General features: G+C 41.8%; 1 protein-coding gene across 1 annotated transcript in view; it reads left to right on the top strand.

Moving 5' to 3' along the window:
- tmem104 (transmembrane protein 104) overlaps positions 1-16,775 on the top strand; it is a 65,079-nt gene extending 48,304 nt beyond the window's left edge. The window contains exon 10 of the mRNA XM_022739672.1: positions 12,741-16,775. Coding sequence (XP_022595393.1) covers positions 12,741-13,504 — 764 coding nt within the window. The 3' untranslated portion in view covers positions 13,505-16,775. The remainder of the gene's footprint in view (positions 1-12,740) is intronic.
- Positions 16,776-22,520: the final 5,745 nt, after the last annotated feature.

The following is a 22,520-nucleotide window of genomic DNA, read 5'->3' as shown; positions in this document are numbered from 1 at the left end:
TTGTTTCTTTTCAGAAATGCATAAGTATGTCTCAGTTTTTGGACAGCTGCAAGGTGTTTGGTGTGATATAAAGTGGTGTTCTGCTCTCAAAAGCGCTGTAATGCCTTGTAATAAGAGGCTACAATATCCTGCAGCACTCCCCTGTTTACACGTGGTTGTGCCTTTAAATCAAATGTTAGACAGTCAGAGGTAGTTTTCCAGCTATTTTACAGCTGCTTCGAACATGTCAACATCTGATCCATTTCAGAAATAACAAGCTTAAAGTGAAACGCCTTTGTAGTATCAACCACTGAAGCCTTGCAGGCTTTAAAGGTGACTGTAAAAGCTTCTTAGTTTGCTTTTTCATGAAATCAATCACAGCCACTGGTCACTAAAGGAGGAAACTTTGTTGGAACATTACTTAAATACAATAAATATACAGCAGCAGTTCCTGACCTTTTCCAACGCATGGCCCACTAGAAAATTTAAAAACATGTACAATGTGGAGGACAAATAATGCATCGTCAGAGCACTTTTTATTTTAATGATAACAATCAAAGATTTTTCTTGACTCTCTTTCCTTTTAATTCTTCTTGTTGCTAACCAGCTCTACATTGTGATTCTCCAGTTTTTGCCATGGATGTAATCTTTTACTGCGCAGTCACAGAGAGATAAAACCAGTACATGATGTGGTCCAGTGGCATCATCATCATTGGTTTATCACAGTGATTTAAACTATGTTTTTAAAGATTGATTCATTTTAAAACATTATGTGTAAATAAAATATAGTTATTAATATTTTATATAATATATTAAATATATATAATTTTTTATTTATACAAAATTGTATCCTACTGTTTTGCAAATGAATTGATGGCCCTCTTGGGCCACGGCCCACTGATACACAGCATTTATACAGTATCAACTCAGTTTGATTATATTTGTGCTCCTGGGTCTCAGGATCTATTTTATTTTGAATCACTAACACCAAACCCTCTGCCGACATACAGTAAGACCCCCCCCCCCCCCCCCCCCCCGATCATTCCTCATTCCTCACCACTCCTTGGATACACCTGCGCTGCCCTGGGTGGCGACATGTGTGCTGGATGTCAGGGTTAGCAGCTGGCTGGTGCGTCGGGGCGCTGCTTCCTGCCCTCGGCTCAGGCCTCGTCACGGTCGTTGCCACTCAACTGTAGTCACCTTCTTGTCCAGTGAGCCCTGTTTCTTTTACACCAAACATGAGTGATGGTGTGGCTGCCTGCTGCTGCGCTGCCTGCAACATGCTGGGATTTTCAATGGAGCAGCCATTAGCACGTCTCAGTCTGAAAACCTTTTGCATCACAACTTGTGACTGCAATCATTTGGTCACTTCCTTTTTGTCCCTTTTTCATCTCACTTAATTCTACCTGGATTACAATGGAAATAGGCGCGAAGGGAAGTCTCTGGACGTATTTACACTTTTTGGTTTGTCACCGCGCTATATCTTAAACACTGCAAATTTATATCTGACACAACTAAAGGGGATTATGCTTTTAGCTATTCTGCCATTTTTAGCGCCCTCTGCGTCATGACCTGAGGGTGTCTCCTTTCAATATCTGAGACACTAGTGATCAGTCGTTTACCAAACACACAGAAAATGACGCCTCTCACAACTGTGCTCTGGTGTATTCAAGATAAAAACCCATAGAGATAAGAAGGGCAGTGCAACTCAGGGCAAATCAAACATCATAGTTTTTACTGACTGGCCCAGAGAGGCATTTACATGTGTTCTCATTTTTTATGTTACAAAAAAACAAGAACAGTACAGAACAATACAATAAGAATGGAACAACATATCAATTACATTTTAAGTGTTTCTGAATGACATAAGGATAATTCACTTCTTTATAGAGCAACTTAACACCCCGTTTTAGCTTTTTGGATTTTCACATTAATCAGTAACAATAATTATCGGTCATCACATATTTTTAATAAAGATAAGGGGAAAAGTAGTACACTACTTACAAGGTTACGTCCTTGTACCGTTTGGGTGTTTTGTCATACAGTGTTGTCGCTGAGTTCCTCCATCCAGACAGAATTACCTGATTCTGCTTGAAAAGGCAAAGAACTGCTGTTGCAATGAACGCTTCAAAGCACAGTGCCCGGCCTCCTATTTACATGTATTTACTGAGCTATTGTGGAGTAATTTGTGAGAGTGTTCCATAGTAACAACTCGGACCTCGGGTTGAAAGAAAAGCATTTATATTATATACATTTTTGTTAATGACTAACTGGAGTTCTTCTGGAGTTCCCCCCCCCCCCCGTTAACCTTTACATCTGTCTTTTCAACGCTGTGTGTAGTCATAACATACATCATTCATTCACTGTAGAACACGACGTTAACCTTTTTGATAAATCCTCATTTGCAAGTGGCAGAACCATTGTACACCCCTTATGTTACCAGTGCATGTTAGCAGGTAAAATTAGTGGTGGTAGTTGGAGTAATGGCGGTTTATTGGCCATTTACAGAATATTTCATCGACATGATACATTGTCAGCTCTCCACAACACCACCTCCTGAGTGCAACACTGAGTGGAGCAGAGAGCTTGTCTAATTGATATTGAGTGGTATGAGAGGAAAGGGAACCTGTTAACAGCCTCCTCAGTCAGTAAACGAGTGTTAATCACTTCCGCCCGTCTCTCCTGGGTTGCGTGGATAGCCGTGTGGAGCCTCTGAGGTTACTCTCTATATTAACTGTTGAGTCAGTAGCATATGCATCCTGCGTTTTTCAAGAGCAGCTGTCACATTTATTTCAGAGTAGAGCAGTGATAGAAAAGAAGTCGTTATATCGCTGGTTTGGATTATATTTACCGGATTATTTGTCTTTCTGAAGCATCTCTTTTTATTTACTAGAGCTTTAAAAAATTTGCTTTTACATGGAGTAAGACTGTAGATACAAATTTAATTCGTTTTTTTACACTTTCTCCTTGACATTAAAGGCCACGTTAAATCTTCTTTGATTCTACTTTCAATATTGTTAAACCATAAAACATGGAAACTTTAAAGGGGGTGGACACATTTTATTGGCTCTGCACTTGAAGTTGTGCCTGTATTAACACTATATAGTTTATTTAAAAAGGTAATGTTTACTTTTTTTTTGTTTCTTTTGTTTAATACAAACTCTTACAGATTATATTCAAACACACCTAAAAGCAATGATGGTCAAATAATTAGAGCGTAAGCCTGACTGTTGATAAACTGCATGTTTATGTGAAATACAGTAAACTGCACCAAGAAAACATGAGTGCAAGTCAAAGACTATTAGCTTCAGTGATCCGTGGCTCTCACCATCCATCCCATGCTCTTAGTTTACTACAGCATAGTATAAAGAGCCGAGGAAGTGCCCGCAGGGATATTCACAGCTGCCCAGTGCCATTCTAAATGGGTGAGGGAGGGAGATATTGTTTTTGAAGGTCAGCGGGACTCTGGTGGCTGGTTGAGTGGAAAGTTCAGTTTGTCCAGAGCATGCAGCTCACAGGGGGATGGTGAAATATGAGCGGGTCTTAATGAGCCGTACAACAGAACCACAGTTCAGAGGTTCTGGAAAATTACATTTAAGGGAAACAAAAAAAAAAAAAATCCCGATTGGGAAAATATCACTCCTTTTCTGTCTTTCTACGACTCTCCCGTTTACGGCCAAGGACTAAAGCACCACACAGCGGCATGCGGGGACTTTTACAGATAAGCAAGCAAAGCCAAAAAAAGCCGAACGACACTCCCCACTGCCCACAAACCACCATCTGAATGTGCGATGACATGTTCATGACAGCATTGGCAGCAAATCCCTCTTAAATTCAGGGCCTGTCCTGTGTCGTGGTTTTAGCAGCCTGTCTCTCTCTCCTGCATCTGCCTGGACATCTTCACCGTCCTGGCTGAAGAAGTATTAGGGTCTTTCCTTTGAGCTGACAGTAAACATCATATGCGCAGTATAGACAATGACGCACTTCAGTCTCAACATGCTGCCTAAGATTTCTCAAACATACTGCAGATTTTGAAGGAAAAGATAATAATATGAAAATGAGAACAGAATTAAAAGGCTTGGGTGTTACATTACATGATTAATTTTTAATATGCAAATTGAATAAGTATGAAACATCAAAGTGGTGTAATAAAAAAAATAAAAAAAGTCTAGACATACCGGTTATCTTATACTTAAAAAAAAATATAAAGGCAACACTAGTTTTTACTCCCATGAGTTGAAATAAAAGATCTAAGACTTTTTCTACATACACACACACACGCACACACACGCACACACACGCACACACACGCACACACACACACACACACACACACACACACACACACACACACACACACACACACACACGCACACACACGCACACACACATACACATACAGATATACCATGTTGATATCCTGAGGCCCACTGTCGTGCCATTCATCTGCCGCCATCGCCTCATGTTGAAGCATGATGTACACAGTTCCAGGAAGCTTAAAAGATCCCAGTTCTTGCATGGCCAGCGTGGTCACCTGACATGTCACTGAGCAGGTTTGAGATGCTCTGGATCTGCGGGTACAACAGCGTGTTCCACTTCCTGCCAATATTGAGCATCTGTTCACAGCCATTGACGAGGAGCGGTCCAACAATCAGCAACCTGATCACCTATATATATATATATATATATATATATATATATAGGTGATGTTTCGCACTGCATGAGGCGAGGCAGATGGTACTGACTGGTTTTCAGATCCATGCATGTAATCAGCATTTTGATATGCCGGATGGACGGATTATCTTGGCAGAGGAAATGCTCACAAACACAGATTTAAACACAGATGTGAAGAAAATTTTAGGGAAAGACGCCTCCTATGTGCTGAGAAAAAGTCTTAGATCTTTCATTTCAACGTATGAAAAAAGGGAGCAAAAACAAAATTGTTGCATTTCTATTTTTGTCCAGTGTGTAATTGTCGGTTGGACCGGGGCAGTGGAGAGAGAAGCTCCACAAACTCCTCGTCGTCACATATGTTGACCAAGGTCATTAGTAAGACAACTTAGGCTACGTCCCCACCAATACGTTTTCGTTTTGCATGCATCTCTTTTGTTGTGTTTTCACCTCCCGTCCGCACTACTCCGGCGTTTTCGAGCACCGAAAACGGAGACGCTGCTGGTCCCGGTTTAGTATGAAAACTCCGGGGTTGTGTTGTAGTCGGGATGGGTGAAAACAGAGACCTTTGGAAATGATCGCTCCCTGATTGGGTCTCATCAGCCTCAACTACAAGTGGTGAAAGCAACATGGATAATGAATTACAAGTTTTACTAGCAGCTGTTGTTCAGTTAAGTTCCTCCTTTTAACAGCTGCATTTTTTAGCTGTTCTTGCTGCTCCTCGTTCAGAGTATTTTTTTTTGCAAATAATCAACTGCAGAGTAGACAATCTGCTGGTGTGCTAGTCTGGACAGAGATCAATTTCATTTGAAAACGCTGTTTTAAAATGAAAACGTAGTAGTGTGGACATAGTCTCATGCTGATTTGAGATGATAAATCACTGTAATTTGTAGTTTACTTGTTACTGCTGCCTCTTAATGCTTAGGAAGAAAAGATTGCTGAAGTAATTTTCTAATGCACAACTACAGTGTCCACACACATCTGGACATGTGTATAATAATACTGTAATATCATAACTGATCTCAGGACAGTGGGGGTTGAATCGAGGACCGCTTGAGTCATCTGTAAATAGCTATAGCTTGATCCCAGGATTATCCTCAATGTGAAAGCATCCAAAAAAATCTCGATGTGACACACCCATGCCCATGAAAATGACAGAAACCATAGATGCAACGTCTGGTGGTGAAGCTAGCTAACAGAGACAATGTCCTGCCGCCACCACAGGAGGGCAGTAAATTACAAGATGGAATCGAACAGGAGAAATCAGATCCTTTGTGGGGCTGTAAGGAAAGACATCGCTTCCACTTCAGTATCGTTTTTATTGATATCAAAATGATCACAGTCACTTTCATTGTTCTTGGTGGCCTCTGTACTGTATCCCTGCTCAGTACCGATGTTTGTTTGGCTACTGTGAGAGCTGACTCCTTGTTGAGTTGCAGGGTGATTAAGATCTTGTTTGGTGGATGTCTGCTTTGGTAGAAGAACATGATCAATCTGATCCATATCCAGTAACTAAGCTTTTAATTATAGTCGTGACCTCAGTGCTTTGTATACCTCAGAGCTGCCTTCATTCCCAGGCATGAGAGATTTGAGGGGAGGAATTAAAGCTGCACCTTCACCCTTTACTTCAAAAGAAGTTATGTTTTTAATAATAAGTGAGATACATTAGATAAATCACTTGTTCATACTTGTAATATGCTGCTTAAAATCCAGAGCCGGTGAGCCTTTCTTCACTTACTAATTATTGCCTTTTCAATAAAAAAAAATGCTGCATTTAAACATTGATGTTAAATGCTCATTTATACCTTTTGCCTTATTAAATTACAGATGGAACAGAACTTTTCGACAACAGACTGATTTTTCTTCACAAACCTTTTAAAGATGTAAAAAATAGCGGCACTCTTTTGTCTCGATTCCAAGACTTCTTTCATTTTATGTGAATGTAACTGATAACATTTAAACCTAAGAGTTAACCTCAGGCCAACCAAATGTTCTGGCAACAGAACTATTGATTGTGTTCATTACTAATCTCTAGATTCTTTTTTCTTCATTGATCAATCGCCTAGTTTATAAGAAATCATAGAATAATGAAAAAAGCCCAAGGTCTTGTCTTTAAGCTCCATATTTTCCTCTTCTTCTGTGTTTTATTTGAATTGTTGATCCATAAGAAGATATATTTGTGGATTTAAGAACAGGTCAGTGAGCCAATCACAAGAGAGGAGGCTCTGAGCCTCTCTTCTGATTGGCTGACTGTTTTCTGAGTGATCCAACAAAAATATAGCAGATTTCAGGGAAACACTCAGAGAAACCAAATCCTGCAAGGTTGGAATGTGGGTCCAGGTGGGCGGGGCTTGGAGCATGGCTGAGATGGGGGCGATGACTGCTTTGTTGTGACATCACAAAGTTACAGAAGTCCTGATGACTGGTTTTAAGGCTCAGTTTCTTAATACAGGCTGTGTGCATTTCTCTGTGGACATCTACCTACATTGCATTAAAGTTAAAAAAAAGTTGTGTTTTTATTGTGACATATAAATCAATTCCTCTCCTCCACACCAGCTCTGTGCATCATAATGGAGTGGATGGTGTATAATGGAATAATATCAAGCAGAGGCGAATGATTGGTTATTTCCCTGTTGTAGAGATGTGAATTCTTTGGATTGTTCCTTTTCTTGCAGGTTATAGAGGCAGGTGCATTTAGCCTCTTATCTTTGGATAAAGTACAGATTTTCAGGGCTGTGGCTCAGCGAGTGAACTAATTGATGTTTTCATCAAGCTGTTAGATAGTGTCATGGAGTTTGGCTCCTCCCTGTGAACCTGAGCTGCAGTGTGGGGTGCTAAACAGTAGACCAACTGCTGTGCCGCTCTGTGCTGTGTTTACTGATAGTCCTATCTGCTATCACACAACTTGTTACGAGGCGAGGCAGCCACTTATCACCCAGTCGCCCACCAAACACAACAGCAGCGGCACCAGCAGCAGCAGCAGCTCCGGTCCTGATAGGTTTGAAGTGATAGAGCTCTACCACAGCAAGAGATCCTGAAACCCTGGTGAGAACTGGGCAAAGAGCCGGTGCTAATTACCCCAGAGATTATCCAAGAGTGCTCAAGCAGTGTCTCTCTTAATTGATGATTGGATGATTGCTCTGCTTTAAAACCACTAGCGGGGTGAATTGGCAAACAAGAAAACAGTAGAGCTGCATCACCACAACTTTGCATTGCATTAGATCACAACGTGTTTGTCTAGTGTTGAAAAGGCTGTCACAGCAGCGCCATTCTTTTCAGGCACAGCTGAGAAGTCCTTGACCTTCTCACTGTCATCAATGAATTGCTCACGTTTAAGTGTCCGAGTCATTCTCTCCAAGGAGCGAGAGAGAACCCCCCCAACTTTCAGCTTCCTCGTGCTCTGTCGCACATGAGATTGATCACCTCTCACCTTCTACCATTTTCTACTCATTAATTGACTCCAGGAATCCCATCTCTTCTTAGATAGCCCCCAAAGAGTCCTTCTCCATAGGAAGTCAATGACTCCTTGGAGTACTGAGAGTGCGTGCCAGCCTTGGGTTAACAGCAACAGCTTTGTTTGCTAGCAGAGAGAATACAGCTATAGCAGCCTCCCCTCTGGAGGGTTGTTAAGTTGAAGCATTCCTCACAAGGTCATTCCCATCCCCATTCAGGTAATATAAATCACAGGCTGCATGATGGACGGCCACTAGTTATGTGGACGTGACGTGTGGCCGTTTGACACCTGCTTAATTTACTCAGTTCCTGTGTTCACATGTCAAGTGTGCTGGAGAGTATTGGCGGAGCAGTTTGCAAGTGCATGTAATCACCATATCCTGACAGATACCGGCTAAGGTAAATGGCTCATCGCATCAGAATGAATGAGTTTTGTGGAGGGTCTTTGGGCAGATAGGGGTTGTTGCTACGGGATTGTAGGTGGGTGACAGAGATTTTGTCAGTTGAAACTACAACAGGGAGTCAACAGCATCTCTTAAAGGGTTTTTCTCATTCTGTCAGAACATAATAAGAGAGAGGACCATAAAGGAAGTCCTGTTCAGATTAAAACAGAATGTCAGGCTGATGTAGATTTCATTGGTATGCGTTACTGGTTTCAGTATGATTCGTAATAGTCACTGAATAATGCATGTGAATGTGACTTACACCCCTCTCTAGCACGACGCCACTGACCAAGATGGCCAGACTGACTTTACTATGTAAATAAAGCACTAGGGTCTGTTTCCTTAATCCAGTGGTTCTCAAACTGGGGGGGCATAGAGCCACTGCAGGAGGGGGCGTGGATGACCAGGGTTAAAATATGGAGTGAAACTAAGATGAAGATTTATGCAGGGAAAGTAAACGAAGAAGAGTTTGCTGATGCCATTTCACTGAAATTCAACATTTTTTTCTTATTTGCTTCCTCTATGGTTAATGATTGTTAAAAATTATAGAGTGGGGAGGGGGAGGGGATGAACTTCCCTTCAAAGCAGTTGATGTGATCCGAGCCAATATGCTCTTATTTCATGGCTGCACAGGTCTTCACCATTGAGATTCATAGCTGTATGTGCAACGAGTGTGATAAAATTGTCACAGGCGAATGTGATTTGCCCACCTCATGTAGCATGATGCAGCCGAGAGTTGGTGACAAATGAGCACATTATGAAAAGCTTTATTCTAGCAGCTTTGCTCTTGATCGACTTTCAATTTCTTTGAAAAATAATGGGTTGGTTCCTGTGTCTTAAGTAAGACAAATGAGTTCTCTGCCGCTAATTAGCATAAAGTCTTGTGAATTGTGGGCAGAAAAAAAGATGTTATGCTTTAGAATTTGCAATTTTGGAGGGATTTGGAGTTTTTTTTTGTGTGTTTTTTTTTTTTTTAACCCTCATTTACATTTCACTGGGAGCTCACCAGTGCAACCAGCAGTTTTCTTACAGGCTCTCTTGCAGCATCTTAATCTTGGCTGGACAAAAAAAAAAAAAAAAAAAAAAAAAAAAAGGTGCCCAGCCACCCTGAGGTACTCTTAATTAAAAGCCCCATGCCTGTCTCCTTCCTGCGCAGCCTGCCAGTGTGGGTGTCGAGGAGGAGGAGAAGAGCTTCTTTTCTCCTGACCTGCATTTTTTTCCTCTCATGGTGCAGCAGACAGACAGGTGGCTTGCGCTCGCCGCTTCACACGTAGCCTCTTGCGGACAAAAAGGTGGGAAGAAGATGAGAGTTTGAAGGAGAAAGAAGACAGGAGGAGCAAAGGGAGCAGACAGATGGGATGTAGTGATGGCTCTCTCACACATTAAAGGGGAGTGGAGAGTAAAGCGGAGAAAGGAGCGCATGTCTCCAACATAGAAGATGATAGGAGACTGTTAATGATTTTATGGAAAGAAATCAGAAATCTTTTTTCTTTTTTGCATTTTATCATCTAAACACTTAAAATGTATCAGAACAATAACTGTCAGACTATGAAAATGATGATAGTTGCAGCACTACATCTGTGTGTCCTTGTCCTTGAAAGCTGGTCTGTTGCCCAACCATTTGACCTCCCTATATAAGAGAGGGGGGGGGTTAGGTCAGAGTGGGGAGGATTCCACCTCGTGGAGCTTTTCCTAGAGCCACAGATTACATTGGACGGAGGCCAGAGATGCATTAAATACTGAACACTCATGCAACAAGTTTATAGACTTTGGCCACTGATGTGTGTGAGCGTTCACATCTACACTGATGCGAGTTTATGCAAAGTGTGAAACGAAGGTGTGGACCCTTTGTGCTCTGCTGGTCTGTTCCCTAGAGCCCCCGTTTTCAGATCCACAGTATGTCCCATGCTGGTGTTTATCAGGTTGTTTCTGTAAAGATGTCCATCCACACTGAAACTAAATATGTTTCCCTCTCAACAGATGTGCTCCTCCCAGCCAACACGTGTGGAGGAGCGGGTCAGACAGTCTAGTTGTTCTCATTTGTACAATTTTTGCTGTTTCTGTTGTCCCACAACTGAACTAGCAGGAAATGCTAACGGTTAACAAAAGTTACAGAAATTCATCTGCTGAATATTTCATGATTACAAACTTAACAAATGTGCTGTATGGTCTGGCTGTATATAAAATTTAATCAGTGATCTCAGTGATCTCAAGATAGAGGCAACAGAAAGTTGTGGTTTAGATTTGTTTTTCACTTCCTGTTTGAATTGTGCTGTTGCTGTTAAAATATAAGACTGTTTTTCAGTCTTATATTGTATTTCTCTAAAGTAATTTCTCATTCTTCTTCTTTGTCGTCGTCTCATAATACTAACAGTAAGGATTTCTTGGTCATTTTTTTTTTTTTCTCTCCAGACACTCACCTCAGTCCTGAACGCCTTTGTCTCTGATGGCGTCTCCTTCCCTTTGTACAGTCTGTTCCTGATAATTGGAATGAATTTATGAATTTTATCCTCCTGACATACATTAAAGTGCCAGTGCAAGGACACACAGGAGCTGATTAATAGAGCTTGTTTGAAACTCTAAGTTCCCACCTTGCACACTTCCCCTCCACCCTGTTAAAGCACTTCGACCTGTGCCGAAAACAGAAACTACTCTACTCTGAGAACTGCAGTACCGCCCCTCTGAAATATCTCCATCAAAGGCAGCGGGGATCTCACCCCTTCAGTTATGCATTATACCCAGTCTCAAAGACTATGTGGAAGTGTCCAGTATAGAATCATTTTCTGCATATGTGTGGCAAATTATGGTCCGAGTGTCACTTCCTAAATGTCATGCTGTGTTTAAAGGACAGCTGATGATGAAAGTTGAGGAGCTGGCTGCTGGCCACCGCAGGGCTATGACTAACTCCTGGTGTCACGGGCTGATTGAGTGTGCGTGGAGGTGAGACGCCTTACCGGGACACATGACTGTCAGCCCGTATCGGGACTGCAGGCCACGCTCAGAGGTCTCCTTTAGATACGGTCATGCTAGTTTCCAGAGAAGCATCTCCAGAAATCAATTGGAGATGCGATGGGAACGGCAGGGGGTGGAGACTCGCGGGGCCGGGGGCCTTCTCTATCTTCGCCCGTCTCCGGTGACTTTATGTCGGGCCATGAAATGTTTCTTAGTTGGTTTTTACGGCTGATGTTTCTGGGACAAAAAGCTGGAAGGCACTTCCATACTGAGAGGATGAACTTTATCTACCTGAGCTGGAGCTGTATTGCTTTGCCTTAAAAGTTTCAACAGAAAAATATCTTTACTGCTTTTATTTTTTTTTTTTAAATCTTTATATCTAAGGTAAGGCAGGTTCATTTCAAGCATTGTAATGCAATTGAAATGATTGACATTACGGATCCTAAAAGTGACAAAAGGCAGTTAAAGGTCAGGACAAGTCAAAAATAGCCAAGGGGATAGATAAAAGGGGATAGGGATAGAGCAAGCACCAAAACATTAACCCGGATCAAAGTTGAGCTCTCTGTTTTCTGGAAGTTTTTTCCAGCTGTGTGATGTTTAGTAAAAGCTGCTTCTCCACGTTTCGTTTGGACTCTGGGAACACTGAGGGTTCGTGTGGTAACAGACAATCAGAGACGCATTTTGGTCCAAACCCAGAGAGATTCATGAGGTAGACAGTTGTGTTAAAGGCTGTGCAGTGGTACTACCGGTGCAGATTTTGTGGGAGGTCTGTGTGATTGGTGGACTGTGGTAGAAAATGGAAATTGCTTTACAATATAAAGCTTTGGAGGTTGGGGTTGTTCCTCTAGTGGAAACTCACATTTGTTATAGGTTCTTTGAACGGTGTGAGGTGATGTGCAAAAGGAGGGAAATGATACGTAGTCCTAGTAATACAAATAATGTAAGATAGTGTATTAGTTGTCTCAGCTGTTGCGTTTTTTCATTGTAATTGTTCCAAGGCATCACCATTACTTTGACATTGTGTATGTTGCTGTTTAAAAATGCTACACATACAGTAGCTGCCTCTGTGATTGACCAATAAACGCCTGAACCTTCAAAATACCTCGTACCGCTGCATCCCTCCATAAGAGGCGTAACGTCCGTCATCACACCGTAGTAACTTGGTTAAATGTAAATTTGTTTTATTGTTTCTTTAATTAATTTCCTCTACTTTTTCTTTTTTCTTTTTTCTTTTTTTTACAGCCTTCACCATGATGATCATCTTGGCTCTTATCCGCATTGGTAAAGGCACCGGTGAGGGCCACCCGCCAGTCGCCTCCCTCTCTGGAGTCCCCAACCTGTTCGGGGTGTGCGTCTACTCCTTCATGTGCCAGCACTCCCTGCCCTCCCTGGTGACGCCCATCTCCGAGAAGAAACGTGTCGGCACCCTGGTGCTGGCAGACTACATCCTGATCCTAGGCTTCTACGTCCTCCTCTCGTTCACCGCCATCTTCTGCTTCGACAGCTCGCTGCTGCACGACATGTACACCCTGAACTTCACGGACAACTGCGACGTGTTGGACATCCCAGTGCTGCGCTACTTCTTAGGCCTGTTCCCAGTTTTCACCATCAGCACCAACTTCCCCATCATCGCCGTCACGCTCCGCAACAACTGGAAGACCCTGTTCCACCGGGACGGAGGCACCTACCCGTGGGTGGTGGACCGCGTTGTGTTTCCCCTCATTACCCTGGTGCCCCCCATCGTGGTGGCCTTCTGCACCCACAACTTGGAGTCCCTGGTGGGTATTACAGGATCCTATGCTGGCACAGGCATCCAGTACATTATCCCGGCCTGCCTTGTTTATTACGCAAGACGCCATCTTGAGCCCGTGGTGGGCAGAGATGCCATCAACAAGCACCAGTCCCCCTTCCGCCATGCCTTCTGGGTGTGGTTTGTTTTGCTGTGGGCCGCCTTCTGCCTCATGTTTGTCACAGCCAACATCATCCTGACTGACACCAGGAAATGAGAACTCACTGTTCCCAAAACTTTCTAAACAAAAAAAATCTCTTATCTGTTCGGCCGGTTTCTTTGTTCATTGACACGAGGCCTTACTTGCTGCTGGTTGGACAGTGTGCCTTTTTTATGGGACTTTTGTTGCATAAACTAAACGTAATTAAGAGTAATTTATCAAATTTGTTAAAAGGGACCAAATGTCAAGTGTTTATGTTCCATTATAAAAGCTGGAACAGTGCATGAAACTATTGAAAGGGAATTTATTAAAATGATCTTTTGTAAACAAACACCTGACAGTCTGAGGTTTGCACTTACAGAACTTTCCCAAAAAAAACAAAAAGGGGGGTTCAATACGCTTCAAATGAACTGTTTCATTCAAAGTGTTGTACGCACATGTATAAACTGTATAAAGTTGGGAGGGTTGTCGGATTGTCGGTTTTGGAAAGTCACAAAGATTGTCGGACACAGGGACAGGGGGTGTCAGATGCTATCTTAGTATGCCTCACTCAAATCCCAAACTATGGGGAAGTTAGAGTGTTGAGGTGGTGAATGATCCACTGGACCTTCAGGGCAGATTGTTCCAATAAAAATATATTGAAGCGACTGAAAGAGTCGAGTAGCGACAAGAAAAAGCGACTGTCACACCTTGACTCGTGTCCTGCTTGGCATCCACACAGCTTAATAATGAAATTGGAACAGAAACCAACAGAAGAAGAAGAAAAAAAAAAACGAACAAATCAGGGATGATCAGTCTTTCACGGCTGACGTGTATCCATTCCTCAGCGGCGGCCGCCTCCGATCTCCTCGTCCCGCTTGTGAACGATGAAGCTCCGTCCGTGACAGATCCAGACAGATGGGCCTCCAGGAAGAGCTCCATCTCAGTTTATCACCAGACGCTCTCGCACCTGTAGTTCACACACAGGGCATGTCTCCCGTCTCTTACTGCTCAGCACCCATTCATGACTCTGTCAGGCTCATATCTGTATCTATCACACAGCCCAACACCTGACAGGATAATCGTGATCTACAGTGCCCCATGGCTGTGGGGAGTGCCAACAGTGGCCCAAAGTGAAGGGCCACCACTGGGCCAACTGTAACTACACAGCTTCATACACTACACTCTGTACTATAGCTCAATAATCCTGATTTCACTGACACTTGGCAGCTTTCTCTCTTGAGTTGTGCCTGTTAATGAACTCACTTACTCCCCTTACATTTCCATCTCGGACCCGTCTAATGGTTCTGTCTCTGCTTTTCACAGTTCGTACAAAAAAAAAAAAAAAAAAACATTTTTTCCTCTTCATTTTTAGTGGATTTGTTTTGCAGATTTTTAGGTGAATGAAATGTACAATGGAGGTGCTCTAAGTACAACTAGCTGTGGGCTGTTTTCTTAGGGATTATTTATTCAGGAGAAAGTAGCGCCACTGCGAACTGTAGGTAGTGCGTTCTGTGGATTGTCAAGGACACTTTCTGGAAAGATATGTTGCTTTTTTTTCATTTTTAAATGTCATTTTTCAAATGTGTGTGCACCACCTATGATATTCCATCCACCTCCATGGTGACGGGAGAAATCTCAGAGGCAGATGTCACCGTGTGAATTGACCCTTTGCACTTTACGTTCGCTTATAGTGTTCAGGGTACCACGGGACTTTAGCAGTGTAGGAGACCGGAGCTGGATGATGTGTTGATTCATACCAAGTCCACTGTTTAACAAATGCCGTGTTTGAAATCACTCACCATTTGCTACTACAGTGTAAATAGTGTATATGTGTGAATTCCTCCATTCTTCACCTGTGATGGATGTTTTACTCATGTGACCTGTCAGTTTTTATTATGTAGGAAACAGTGAGTGAGTGAACGAGGAGTTTCAAACACAGCTGCAGCTTTAACTCGGTGCTCAGTGGATAAATACGTCAAACGGTAACCATAGCAACAGACCTTGAAAGTGCACAAACAAACTAGAAACACTTAAAAAAAAAAAAAAAAATATGGATGATTTTTACTTCTGTAATTGTCCGTGGTTATAAGCATGATAATACACTCAAAGATGTTCTGTTATAGAACCTGATGGACACCAACCAGACACTTTGTCCATTATTATTGCTTACATGATGTCATGATATGAGAGACTACAAATCATCTGGGATCTTGATTAGTGAAATGTTGTTCTTAACAGCTGCTTCATGATTACGTGACAAAGTAATTTGACTGTCGACACAACCTGTTCGGTCAACAAATCCATAGCACAAACAGCTTTTTAATGTTTTTGTTGGGTTTTTTTCTTCTTCTCCTACATGCGCACCCTCCGGAAAACATAAATAGTCATAAAAAATCTTATTATATCATTATTCATAGAGACTTCTTCCTGGCACATACCCCAGCTGTTGTAGCCCTGGTGCACTGTTGAAGGCTGTAGAGGTGTCTCCGGTCGCGGTGCTGCAGAGACAAACGTCATCAACGTCACCAAACTGCAGTGAGAATCTGCATCTCAGCAGCAGATCCTCATCATTTAGAGATGATCGGTAAACACTGCTGGTTGTCACACACAGCTGTCTGTCTCCGTCAGCTTTTGTCTAATCTGGGTGGTCATGGACGAGGAGTCTGTAAGAGTCTCTGCATGCAGAAACACACAAAGCATCGTTGTTATCCGTCATTTATATGTTTACGTTCTCACTTGTTGTGCTGTTCGGTTTTCATCCTCCCAGATCCAGATGTTACAGGTGTTTTTTTTTTGTTTTGTTTAGTTTTTTTCCTTCTTCACCTGAAGATGGAACATTTAAATGAAAACATTTTCTTTGATACAGTAGATATTTATAATTTCATCAGCTGGAGGCAAATACAAGATTGTGCGAGAGTGCGTGAGTGAGTGAACAATCAGATGTTGAATATGTTGAATGTGGTTTCGATGACTCTTGTTTGGAGTTGTGAAATGTGCCTTTTTTTTTTTTCAGGGTTATTTTCTCGCCCTAAACTTATCGACTGTTTTTGTCGTCCGTTGAAAAGCAGCTTGCCATTTCATTTAGCTGACAATCAGTGTGTCCCCAAAATACATCCTCATCCTTTCTTTTCTTGTCTTCTCTGTAATTTCAGTTCTTTTTTTTCTGTTACATGAATTTTCCATAAGTTCAGTGTGTTTCTGAGAATTGTGTTGGTTTGTCTTTCTAGATCCATGTTTCTGGTGTTTGTTTACAATCATTTGGCCAGCCTGTGATATGGATGTTTACTGGTTCAATGTTTGATTTTTATGATTCACAAAAAAAATAAATGCTTTATGTTCATCTGAACCTCATGAATCTTAATTACTTAAATAGAAATTGGATTTTCTTTCAACTTGCATCGTCTTTTGTTGTCAGACTTTTATGAAGATTTCCATTATAATATGTAATTGTATTTCAGACTACATTGTATGAGCATTAGAATGTGGACAGAGCATAAAGGAAGTCTTAAAAGAGCTATTTGTAAGTTTTATTGCTACATAGCTAGCATAAGCATTAACAGCTGTTAACTTACCAGTCTTGAGCCATCATTGTGTTTACAACATAAGAGGTTATAATACGTCCGAGCAGCGCTACTTCTTCAAGGCAGCCTGGACGCTACGGGCCGATCATGCCACAGCTAGCTGCTTAGCATGCTAACATCAGTAGAAGAAAGGAAGTGATAGAAATAGGAGCAATAGAAGCAGTTTCTTCCAGACTGGTAAGTAAACAACTGTTAAAGCAAATGCTAGCTATGTAGCAATAACAAAACTAACAAACGGCTCCTTTAAATCCGCACACAGTTATATTTAAACAGTGTGTCTCTGACTGAATGTGTCAACTCTCCCGTGTCAACATTCAGTCAGAGACAACGTGTCAACAGAGAAATGGTTTTCACCAGTTCAGTGTGGAAGAACCTGGCCTCACACCTATTAAAAAAACCTTTGGGATGAACTGGAATGCCGAACGCGAGCCAGACCTTATCGGCCAGCATCAGCACCGCTGCTGCTCTAGTGGCAGAGGAGTGGAGCCCATGGTTTTGATAGGATATGTTCAGCAATCACATTATGGCTGTGATGATTCGGTGTCTGCATACATACTACCATCTCTGTGAATAGTGACACAGGTAGATATTAGTGCGGTGACGAATACAAGATTGTAGAAATGGGCTTTAGTCAGCAGCCTATGTATAGCTGAGCAACACACTGAACCATGAGGTTTTTTGTGATATAATATAATAATAATCTTTATTTGTAGAGCACTTTTCAAAATCTACATTACAAAGTGCTTGACAAAGAAAGCAAAAAACAGAATCAATAAAATCCATAAATTTCAGAGAAAAATACATAAAACATATAAAACAATCAAGTGTATAAAAAACCAAAAGATATTTTAAGTGAAATAAAATAATTCATGGCAAAGTAAAAGCAGGAAAAGCGCCCTGATAAAAATATTTAAGAAGAGTCTCAAAGGAGGTCACAGGAGGTCACAGATTTCCTCGGGCAGATTGTTCCAGAGCCTCGGGCCCTGACAGCAAACGCTCTGTCCCCTTTAGTTTTCAGCTGGACCTCTGGAACAGACAGAAGACGTTTACCTGCGGGTTTTCAAGGTGCGTACTGGTGTGTAGGGAACTGAGTGGTCAGAGATACAGACGGGAGAGAAGCCACAGAGAACTTTAAAATCAATAAAATCTTGAGGCTTGTTGGAGAGGATATGTTGCGTTTAAGACACACGAACAGACGCCTCCTTGGCTGAGGAACTGTAAAGCAAGTGATTGAGATGATTAGCTGTCGAGCTGTGAAGTAATGTCCCAATATGCGGATTCTGCACAGTGAAGCTGCTGAGTAACAGTCTCATCACCTGGAGACTGGAAACAAAAAAAAGAGTCAGAGTTGTGTGACTGCAAGCGGGGTGACAGGAGGGTTTAAATGGTGTGATATAAAATTCTTTCACCTCCTGAAAGACAAATTACAGCCCGGTCTGTTTGAGAAACAAAATCCAGTTCTTTCCCGGTGCCAATAAAAATGTAAGATCCACTTCTGGGAATTGAACACGTGAATCAGAGAAGTCTCGCTGTTACTTTAGTCATATCACTCTGTATTCAGCCATATTTCTACACAATTTCACAGACTCTGGTTTGGTAGTATTTGTATCTGCTCTCTGGGTAATTGGCATCGTTTTTTTTTTTCTTTACACCTCTGTTCACCTCAATCTTTCCTGAAGCACCTCAGTAGTTTTTTTATTGACATACCAGATCCCTGTTTTTATTATCAAACCAAACCTCCCCCCGCTGAATTTCAATCTCACTGAGGCTGCTCCGCTGTAATTTGATTCACTCTCTGCCCTTTTATGTATGTGGGGTGTGTCTGCCTGTTTAGGGGCAGAGCTTTAATTGGAAATGCAAACTTGGCACGGCTTAATTAATTCACAGTGTGTTTAATTGCTGAGTGGTTTATACAGAGCGGTTACGCAGGCTGGAAGAGAGAGCAGGTACTGGCTGCTGCTTGTTTGCAAATATTTGATCACCTGGTGTGAAATTTAGGATTTTTTTTTTTTTAAAAAAACTCCTCTCTTCATCAGCGTCTATGAAAACTAATCACAAACCTGCAGTCAGGCAGCTGCACTCTTCCTCGCTCAAGCAGCAACTGGAGCTGATTATCTTCAGAATTAAACTCTGATCTCATTAATGACTTCCCCTGTTTTTTTCTATGTTTTTATACATTTGATTAATTTTTCAAGGGAATTTTTTCCCCACATTTATTTATTGCGTAATTATCTGTTAATGTACATTTACAGTGAATGTGTATAGGATGAGCTCACTGGACATATTTTGATGTTACTTTAATTAATGTTGTATTTTTTATTTCATTCCATTTAAACTTCTATTTAATATGTTGAAAGAGTTGCATTTTATTCTCATACATCTGGAGTCAGCACAGTTATGTTAAAATAAGTCGGTCAAAAAGTCATCTCGACCTCGATGGAAAACATCTTGAGGTCAAGGAAAGATGTGAAGGAGAGAAGATTTGTGAGAAGCATGGAAGCTCCTTTCCTCATCATGGCTGCTTAGATAGTCATTTCACACAGTTAGGAGCCTTCCTAAGCAACACAGCCGTGGTTTCTTGGTGATTGTGGCTTGACAAAAGCTTCAGCCATTGTTGTCTTTATAATACAAGAGGTTATAATACATCTGCGTCTTCAGGAAAGTGACAAGACGGGCCGGGGCTAGCTGGTTAGCATGCTAACTTCAGTTGAAGAAAAGACATGATAGAAACAAGTGTGGTGCTGTTGGTGAATAAAGGAATGAAGTTTGATGATGAAGTCATTTCCTCCAGACTGGAAAGTAAACAGCTGTTAATGTTAATGTTGGCTATGTAGCAATAGCAAAACAACATTCAAATAGCTCCTTTAACACTGTGTTAGTCCATGTTTGATTAAATTGGCAAAAAAGGTATTGGACTGATCCTGCAAAAACCAACAACACATTTAGAACAGAGTAAAGATGGTGGAGCACAAAGTTACATCAGCCTGCTGTTGTTGGTTGATTGTTGTTACAAACCTTAATTTATGACTTTCGATGATGACTTTGACTTTTCATCCAGGGAGGTCAAAGTTTCTTGCAAAATTTCACAAAGACATTCATGGTTGTGTTATGGCTAGCTCAAACACCGAACATAATCAGGGACACAACACCAGAATGAAGTTTACTACTTTAAAGTTTATTGAAAATAGATGGGTGACCCTGAAAAGAAAACAGATAGCTTGCACCACAAAGGTGCTGCTGCAACAGGAGGGAGAGAGAGCGAGCTGAAACAAAGGGCCAGCCTAAACGGACTCAGCCAACTAGTCTAGCACAGGTGTGTGTCAATCGGGCGATCCACGGAGATGAATTAGCAACAGGATCAACAGGAAACACCAAAATAAAACAGAATCCAACACTATGTAGCAGTTGTCAGAGGATGAATCCTAGTGACTCTGGTGATCCTCTGACTTTTCAGCAGCACCATGGTGTTCACATTTATGGCCCATTAATGGATTGCCATGACATTCATGTCCCCCTATGGATGACTTGTGACCATACCTTTGGAGATCCTGACTTTTCATCTGGTGCCACCATCACATCGAGTTAAGTAAAGTCAGTTTTATCTTAATATCCCAAAATTATGAATCACAACTTTGCCTCAAAGGGCTTTACAACGTACAATCTGTTCAACATAAGTCACCATATATCCTTACATCATGAAGTCTAAAGCTCTGTCTCAAATTGTGACGAGCATTTCAAAGGTGTGGTGCTGCAGTTGGAAAAAAAAACCTAAATCTTCTTAGGGAGAGCTAATGATGCAGTCAGATGGATTTTGTGAGACAATTTCACCTCTAGTCATGAATTAAAAATGCTTTTTTCACTTTGTGCAGAGTTCAGTCAGATTGAATGCTGACATTCAAAATCACACAGCTGTCCAATGTCCTGCTGATCAGTTCTGAAATTTTAATTTGTCCAATAGCTTGCTAAAATAAAGACAGTCCCATCAGCCTGTCAGAAATGATTTGTTTGTTTGAGAGCTGATGAATGTCAGTGGTGAACTGAAATCTTAGCATCAAATCAGTTTGTGTGGTGTGGGAAAACTAACACAGCATAATGTTTTTAAAGGTCCCATATTTTACTCTTCTCCTGCGCTTTATTTTAAATGTTGGTTCATAAAGAGATATATGTGGTTTTAAGAACCAAAAATGTAATGTAATCAATGTAGTTTTACATCTCCTCTCTCGGGCTTCTCTGTAGCTCTAGTAACAACAGGGCAGTGAGCCAATCGGAAGAGAGAAGGCTCTGAGTCTCCCTTCTAATTGCCTGACTGTTTTCTGAGTGATCTAATAAAAATATAGCAGATTTCAGGTAAAACACTAAGAGAAACCAAATCCGGCAAAATTGGATGGTGGGTCCAGGTGGGCGGGGCTTGGGAGAGGCGTGGATGAAAGCGGTGACTGCTTTGTTGTGACATCGCAAAGTTACAGAAGTCCTGATGGCTGGTTTTAAGGCTCAGTTTCTGAATACAGGCTGTGTGCATTTCTCTGTGGACTGAGGCTTTGATACTTTCACAGTATTAATAAAGAACCTAGACCTGCTTTATAATCAAACAACACATGGGAATCTCACTTCATACAATAGGGACCTTTAAGTGGTTTCACCACCTCAGTCGTGTTACATCTTATCCCTTCTCTTTCTTTGCTGTATCATAATTGTTGTTGCTACAACAAGTCAGTTTTCCCACTGAAGAGACGGAAAGTTTAACTCTAGTTTTTGCCCCCTTACAGAGACTCGAGTCGAGCCGGTTGAATGGTCAGAGAACTGCTCCTACGTTTGTCCTTGTGAGGAGACACTAACACACACACTGCACCATCTGCAGTCGAATCCATTCTGGCCCACAGCTTTATTACTAGATTTATTTACTCTGGCTCCTTCAGGTGCTATTGTGAGACCCGCACGCCCTCACAGGTGCGCCCCAGGAGTGGAGGCGATTATGACTCTATCAACCGCTCTTATTAAGTGTCAGCAGCAGCAGACAGGACACTGTAGCCGCCGCAGACCCGAGTCACAGACGGAGCAGAAGGGAATCGGACACAGCGACCTGTTTCAGGCCGCTCATTAGCAGGTCGCATGTTTACTCTGTCCGTTGTCGTGCTGTACAATCATCATGGCTGCGAGGTTGTGTTCACCTTGGGCACTCACTAATGGGAGGCATTTCAGGCGGTGGCAGGAAACACAAGATAAAACGTGAATGCATTAAAGCAATGCCAGGGGCTTGTTTACTCAGTGTTGGCACAATTACTAAGCACTCAAAAGAAAGAGCAGGATCAAAAAGACGCATTAAAAGTAGTGATCTTCCTCATCTGCCAGCTCCCTTTGTTAGTTTCCAACATCACTCACATTTAATATTTCCCTGCCTGAGGTTTTTAGCACATTTGGAACTCATTACCTGCCAGGTGTACGCTCATCTTGTAATGACAGATGGCTCTCTTTTAATTCCAGACAGATGCTGCCCTTTTTTTTAATGACCC

Source organism: Seriola dumerili, unplaced genomic scaffold (genome assembly GCF_002260705.1).
Source record: "Seriola dumerili isolate Sdu_G_001 unplaced genomic scaffold, Sdu_1.0 BDQW01000044.1, whole genome shotgun sequence".
Lineage (NCBI taxonomy): Eukaryota > Metazoa > Chordata > Actinopteri > Carangiformes > Carangidae > Seriola > Seriola dumerili.
This window is presented reverse-complemented; position numbering and strand designations above follow the sequence as displayed.